The sequence below is a fragment of the Tupaia chinensis genome, unplaced genomic scaffold, assembly GCF_000334495.1.
Source record: "Tupaia chinensis unplaced genomic scaffold, TupChi_1.0 Scaffold000558_1, whole genome shotgun sequence".
Classification (NCBI taxonomy): domain Eukaryota; kingdom Metazoa; phylum Chordata; class Mammalia; order Scandentia; family Tupaiidae; genus Tupaia; species Tupaia belangeri.
Genome location: NW_006160070.1, coordinates 1,703,110 through 1,710,126, shown reverse-complemented (window position 1 = coordinate 1,710,126; position 7,017 = coordinate 1,703,110). Strand labels below are relative to the sequence as shown.

General features: G+C 64.7%; 1 protein-coding gene across 1 annotated transcript in view; it reads left to right on the top strand.

The window, feature by feature from the left end:
* The first annotated feature begins 305 nt into the window (after positions 1-305).
* The window catches only part of HRH3 (histamine receptor H3), an 18,100-nt gene continuing 11,388 nt past the window's right edge, over positions 306-7,017 (top strand). Inside the window, exons 1-2 of the mRNA XM_006157728.1 lie at positions 306-523; positions 5,788-5,949. Coding sequence (XP_006157790.1) covers positions 306-523; positions 5,788-5,949 — 380 coding nt within the window. The remainder of the gene's footprint in view (positions 524-5,787; positions 5,950-7,017) is intronic.

Sequence of the window (7,017 nt, the reverse complement as noted above, 5' to 3'; positions counted from 1 at the left end):
CTGACCTACCTCTGGCCCCAGGTGGGGGTGCATGACTGGGCCTTGGGAGGGTCACCTAGGTTGCACTTGGGCCTGAGGCACTCTGCCTACCCAGGTTTAAGAGCTGGGGTGCCGGCCTGGGGGGCCCGTTGAGGGAAGCAGTTGCTTGAGAGGAGAGCAAGGCTGAGCCCAGGGCTGTGGAGCTCCAGGGTCTGAGAGGGCAGCCAGACCCTGGATCCAGCCGTACCTGAAGAAAAGCTGCCGCTGGTGGGCTCTGAGATGCATGCCAAGGTCTCCTCCTGGTAAACCAGGGAACTTGGCCGAGCATGGGAAAGGCGGTCGCCTTCGAGCCAGGCTGTCCTCTGCCACCAGGCATCCTCTACTGGGCTCACCCTTCAGGACAGCACACGGATAAGCCACTCAAGAGCCCACGGGGCCCCAGGTGTCTCCACCAGGGCCTCTGGCATTGCCAGGGTGGCAAGATTGAGCCAGGGCAGGAGACGCTCCTGGAAAACCTCCACGGTCGTCACGAGGGCACTGGCAGGTCTGCTTGGCTCAGCAGACAAACCGAGCAGCGAGAGGGCCGTGCAACGCCAGGGCAGCCTGCGGTCTGCAGGGGTGTGGGGAGTGGGCAAGGAGACGCCCGGGGTGCAGACACCCCTCCCCCGGGTCCCTGGGAAAGTGGGTGGCCCTCTGTGTTCTTGCAGGGGCAGGACTGCTCCGGGTCTGGGGCTTCACTGTCAAGACCCCGCTGGGCTTTCGGCTTGCAGCCTGGGTTGGCCAAGGGCCCGCTCTCCTGCCGTGCACAGAGGGCGCCGACGCCATGGCATGGGGCCGCTGGGCAAAGCCTCTCATTCCCCAGGAGGGCTGCTTTGCTCTCTTGCCCCCAGGGCTCAGACACGCCTGGCCCTGCTCAGGAGAGCGGTTGCCCTGTGTCCTGGTTGTGGCTGTGTGGGGGCGCATGTTCATGCATGCACGCCGCCAGACTGGGGCGGGGTGGGGAGGGCACCCAGCGTCTCCACCCAGCCTCCTGGCGCTCCGGTGCTGCCAGACCCACGGCGGGAGGGGCGCTTCTTCTGCCCAACTGTGCCTTAGGACTGGAAGGGACAGGCTAGAGGAGAGCGGTTGCCCTGTGTCCTGGTTGTGGCTGTGTGGGGGCGCATGTTCATGCATGCACGCCGCCAGACTGGGGCGGGGTGGGGAGGGCACCCAGCGTCTCCACCCAGCCTCCTGGCGCTCCGGTGCTGCCAGACCCACGGCGGGAGGGGCGCTTCTTCTGCCCAACTGTGCCTTAGGACTGGAAGGGACAGGCTAGCCCCTCCCGGTGCTCTGGCCAGCTCGCATCAGACACACCCCCACAGATGCACACTCAGAGACGCAGCAGAGACACACTCAGACGTGCCCGGACACGCCACGCCTGCACACACGCACACCCCTCCCTGAGGGCTGGGCAGACGTCTCCGTGAATTGGAGCTAGTGCCTCGTCCCTACTTCCCTGACAGGCAGCGGTTCCCAGAGGAGCCTCCCAGAGCCCCAGGGGGCTCGGGGAGTCCCAAGAGAGGCATGCTGTCTTGCTCTCTGGGCACAGCCACTGCCCTGCCGACAGCTGCTGCGGGCCAGAGGGGTCCAGAGTTCTAGGAGGGGTTAGGACACTGAGGGTTCGCCCAGGGGACTGGGGCTACGGGCGTGCACATACGGCATGTTTACACACGGCATGCTTGCACACGGACACGTGCTATCTGGGTCCATGTCTGAGAATAGGACAGGCACATGGGAGTCCTGGAGTAATCTTGAGGGCTTCTTGGAGGGGGAAGCCTGGGGCAAGGTGCCAGTTGGGCTGCGTCCAATGGAATATGTCTGGGGGGGCTGCCACTCCACCCACCAGGCCTCGGGTTCTCAGCCTCACCCCAGAGCAGAGCACGGCCAGGCAGAAGCCCTCCACGTGTGGTAAGACCCGGGCAGCTCCAGTGGCTACCCTGATGCGTGACCTGCATGGGGGTGGGCAGAGACGTGGTCGACCCTCCAGCAGACACCAGCCAGACTCTGGCTGAGGGCCTGCCAGGACCTAGCTGAGGGCCGGCCAAGCTGTGCACCACCCAGGGGGGCGCCTGCCTCCTGTCCCCCAGCCGGGCCCTCAGTGGACAGCTGCCACACATCTGGCTGGGTCCCCTCAGGGCCTGACTGGAAGTGAGCCCTTGCCCAAGGCCTGGGAGGGGCGCCGGCGGGGGTCACAGTGTGGGCAGCCAGCCTGCAGCTGTGTCCTGGGAGGCTGTTCCAAAACTTGGGGACGGGGCTGGCCCCCGCAGCACGCAGCTGGGTTGGGGTTGGGAACTGCAGGGTTCCTGCTGCTCTGAGCTTTCGGAGGGCCGCGGCTGCCCCCAGCTCACAGCGGCCAGGCCCGGGCTCTGGAGGGGCGGCAGGTCTGTGCTCTCTCCTGCCCGTCACTGCCCTGCACAGATGCAAAGGCTTCCGCTCACTCAGCAGCACTTACCGCCAACCTGGGAGCTGGGAGGGGCCACGCCCACTGTCCCTCCAGGGCCCCCACTCCTCGCTGGGGGGCGGTTGTCCGCCTGCCTCCTCCGGATCCATCTCCTCCAGGAAGCCTTCCTGAATTGCCCTTCCCTCTTGATTGGTGTCCTTGGTAGGAGTCCCTTTCAGAGCATGGTGAGACCACATCACTTGATCTTCAAGCTCCCTGTGCCCCCTCTGAGCCTCTGCCCTCAGCCTCCCCACATGGACACCCGGACCCCAGGGGCTGGGCAGAAAGGGCTCCAGACCCAGCCTATGGAGGGAGATGACGCTGCCCCTTTGGCGGGCACATGGGTTCTGAGTGGGCGGGAGGCAGACCAGGGGGCTGTCGGCGTCCTCCCACTGACTGAGGGCAGTTCCCGGAGCCGTCCGCTGAGTATAGAGCAGGGTCCCCACTCCTCCTCCTCGCTCTCTGCCCTGTGCTCAGCAGCCAGGCGGTGTGACAGTCACTCAGAATGGGCCGGCTCTGCTGACCCCACCACGGCCAAGCTCTCTGTGGCCAGCCCACCCCCGTGGCCAGCCTGCAACCCTAGCAGGACGGTGCCTGGGCTCCACAGACACTGCCACCAAAGCCGCTGCAGGGGAACCCCAGGGCCACCCCTCCACCCTCCACCACCCCACTGCAGCAAGCTCAGCGCTATTTCCGGGGTTCTCCCAGCAGCACTCCCCCTTCCTAGAGAGTGGAGGAGGGACAGGGGAGCTGCAGAGAGACCTCAGGGAGACACTCCCACCCGGGAGGGAAGCAAACGCTGAGAGGGCAATTTGGGAAGACAAGCCATCCTCTGAGCGCCTGGATGCAGCCGTGCCTGAAGCCTATTCCCTGCATTCCTCGTCCACGGACAATGATGAGCACAGTCAGGGGCCACGCCCACTTGGGCCGGCTGCTCCCCGCTCTCCTTTCCCATGGCCCTTTTGATTGGCTTCGTCAGCGGCAGCTAAACTAGGCAACTGCATTTCTGCATCTCCCGTTCCCGCCTTCCCACCACCACCGGACGCCTAGGACCAACTCTGCCTGGTCCGCAAAGACAGGGAAGTCAGGCCCGGCATTTTATTCCAAACTGGTGGCCTCAGATGGCACCCAGGCCCTGAGCTCATCAGGATGCACCCGGAGCTGGCTCAGAATGTCACCAAGGGGGAAAAAAAAGACAAGGAACAAAAAAAGAAAGATCTACATTCCCATATTCAAATGAGCTCCAGCAGAAAGAACAGACAGCAGCTCCTCCTGAGGCGCCCGTGCAGGCCCTGGTCTGACCCTGGCCAGCGCCTTGGCCATGGCTGGCAGGACAGCCAACCACACCGCCTTCGGCAGCCCCAGGGCCCATCATTTCTCATTAGGGGGCTGCGGCCCTGCAGCGAGACAGGGCTCTCAGGGTGGCAGCAGGGAGGAGGGAAGAAGGCGTCTTCTAGCACTGCAAGTCACCAAGGCCACGCCGCCAGCTGTGACCGCCCACGGGGCACGGGGCATGCCCAGCTCTGCTTTCCTGGCCCAGAGCGTTTGCCCCAGACCCCAACTGTCCCCAAGGCCACCCCTTGAATGCCTGACTGGCACTCTCACCAGAGCTTGTGCCACAAACCGGCTCTACCTCGCTAGTGTCAGTGTCACCCTTCCAGACTTGGCCTGGGCCCCTGTCCCTCACTTGTGACCCCTCACACAGCGGCTCTGAAAGGTCAGAACGTGGCTGGGTCCCACCTCCCAGCCTCCTCCACCAGCATGGTCCTCACTGCCACAGCCCCTCACTCTAGGCTTCTGCCCTCACCCTAGACGTGCAGCACAGCCATCCCGTCCTGCGCCCGCATCCCGCATCCACCCCCAAACCGCTCCCCACGCCCTGCACCCGCACCCCACAGCCACCTCTCACTCCCCACACCCCTGTGTCCTGCACCCACACGCATACCTCGCTCTCTCCAGCCACGCTCTCTTCCCTCTGGCCTTCACTTCTGCTGTTCCCACGAGATAGCTCCCTCCTGCCCAAGTGTGTCCTCCGGAACCTGGGGGCAGTGGATGGCATGGTGGTTAAGGCTCTAGACTTCCATGTGGTCAGTGGCGGTTCAAGTCCCAGACCTGGTGGGCTGAAAATCACTCCAGGCACATGTGCGTTGGTGGGTGCCCAAGACCCCAGGCAGAGAGCAGAGAAGGGGTTAACTTCTCACTCTCCTGCTGTCTGTCAGGCAAGTACACATGCCCTGTGGCAAAAACCTTAAAACAACAAAGAAAAAAGGAACTGGGCATGGATGTGGTCCCCAGAAAGCAGCTGCCTGGAATGGCCGGAGGTTAAGGAATTTCTTAGGGATAATGCCTGGGACAGGGAGGCTGGCTCAGGGCCACCTGGTGGGCATTCTCTGCTCTCCGGCGCTTACCCCTCCCTCTCAGCAGTCCCCAAGGCAGTGGGGCTGGCCGGGGCACTTGGCTCCTGCACCTCCCCACAGCGGGTACTGCACTGTCCACTCACAGGAGCAAGCAGTGGGAGTGCGTGTGCCCGCCCGCTGGCCCCTGCCAGAGGGCATCCCCTCCCACCCCACAGGACAGGGCTCCTCCCCTTCCCTGCTGGTCCTGGGCCCAAGGAGCTCGGAAGGACTGGGGGACAGCTGCAGCCTGAGTTCAAGGGAGGCCCTTCTTAGTGCCCTGGTGGCAGCACGCCCCGGACAGGACTCTAACCCTGCAGAGAGGTCCCCTGTGCCTGGCCAGTGGGCTGCAGGGGGCCCACGACTTCCCCGCCAGACCCTTGGAAGTGTGAACTGTCCTTGGAGGTGCAGAGCCTGTCCTGGCCAGACTTCCAGGATGCCGGCCTGTTTGTGTGTGCGTTGACAGCGGTCCATACAGCCTGTCCGACTGGGCACCCACTCCTTGAGACGGAGTCCGCCGGGACAGGACGCCCTGTGCACAGCTGTCCAGGGCCTGCTTCACTTTCCCCACACTGCCTTGATGGAGGCAGGCCTGGCTCGAGCACACCCAGCTCCTGCCAGGTGCTGGTCACTCTGGCCTCAGGGCGCCACCCTCGGGGCTGGGCAGGAGTGTAGCCACTAAGCACCTGAGCTCTGGCCCTGTGTGACCTGGGCTGGGGTCCCACCCCCCCGGGCAGGGACAGTGGGTCCTGCCGTCCTATAGAGTGACTGGGACCGAGGTCCCATGTCAGTGCTCGCACCATCTGGTGGCAGGGAGCTTGCTACTGCTGGTCATGGTTATTATCAAGCCACGAGCCTCCCCTGCCCTGTGCCCTGCTTACAGAGGGAGCTCTTGGGTTCAGGGGTCCAAACCAACTCCCCTCCCCGTGTCCCCAGACGAGGAGCTTTGCCCCTGGCCTTTGACTGCCACACAGGGGATGCCAGCGAGGTGCCGGGCCGGGGTGTCCCCGTGCTGCTCCGTGGTGACACTGACACCAGGGGCAGCTGCGGGGAGGTGGGGCTGCCCCTCCTGAGCTTCCTGCTCAGCGTCCTGGGATGGTCAGCAGATGGGCGGCCCAGGAGGCCTGGACGGCTGTGATTAAAGGTGGGTGAGGTAGGGCGAGCGGCCACTGGGCCCCCAGGTCCCTCACTCTTCGGTACCAACTCCAGCCTCTGTCAGCTCCCGCGACCCCGAGGACCACTGTCCCCCAAGGTTGCCTGAGACTTTGCAAGGACCCTCACAGACTCCTGCTGGATCCACCCCTCAAGTTGGGTGCTGAGCAGTCCACGTTCCTCCTTCCAAGGCAGGGACCCCGAGAGGCCCCCATGCAGTCCATCCCCCTGACCTGTGCAGCGCTGTCTGGCTGGAGCGGAGAACTGGCTTGGGGGGTGAGGGAGGGTAAGTCTGCACAATGGGGGCTGTGGAGGGGGGGAGTCTTGGTGCACACAGAGGCCACAGGAAGGTGAGGGGGACAGGTTCTGAGGGGCCAGCTTTGAGGAATTCGCACCTTGACCTCTCTAGGTGCATGGCCCTGCCCACCAGTGAGTTGGGGTGGGGCAAGGGCAAACGGGGGTCTTAGAAGGAGCAGGTTTGCTGGTGGAGGTAAGTATATCCCGTGGCCCAAGAGGGCTTCTGGTGCTGCCCTCACCAGGCCAGCTGACCCGGGAGCCTGGGGCTCCTCCCTGCAGCTGGCCCTGGGGGGAGCAGAGCCATCCCAGCACCCCCGCCCCAGGGGTGGGTCCCGCCTCGTGGAGAGGCTGCCATGGCATGTGGGGTGCCCCTGTGGCCCTGGTCCCGCCCACACTTCTGCCCTCTCTGAGGCCTGCCGCCTGCCCGCTGGCCCTGGGGACAGCGCGGTGGCGGCTGCTTCCCTTTCCCTCGGGCGCTGTCGGCACTGCGTCTGCTGTGTCTAACTGCTGCGCCTGGAGAAGGGCTTCCCTGGCCTGTGGGTATCTGTGTGTCTGGCTGTGGGCGTGTCTGTCTGTCTGCTGTGAGTGTCTCAGACTGAATCTGTCCTTGACGCTGTATCTGAGCACTTGCGTCTGGAGGGAGGGGACGCGCTCCTTCCCCCGCTGCGCTCCCCCTCCCCTCCCGCAGGCACGAACCCAGGCGGGGGCGCGGGCGGC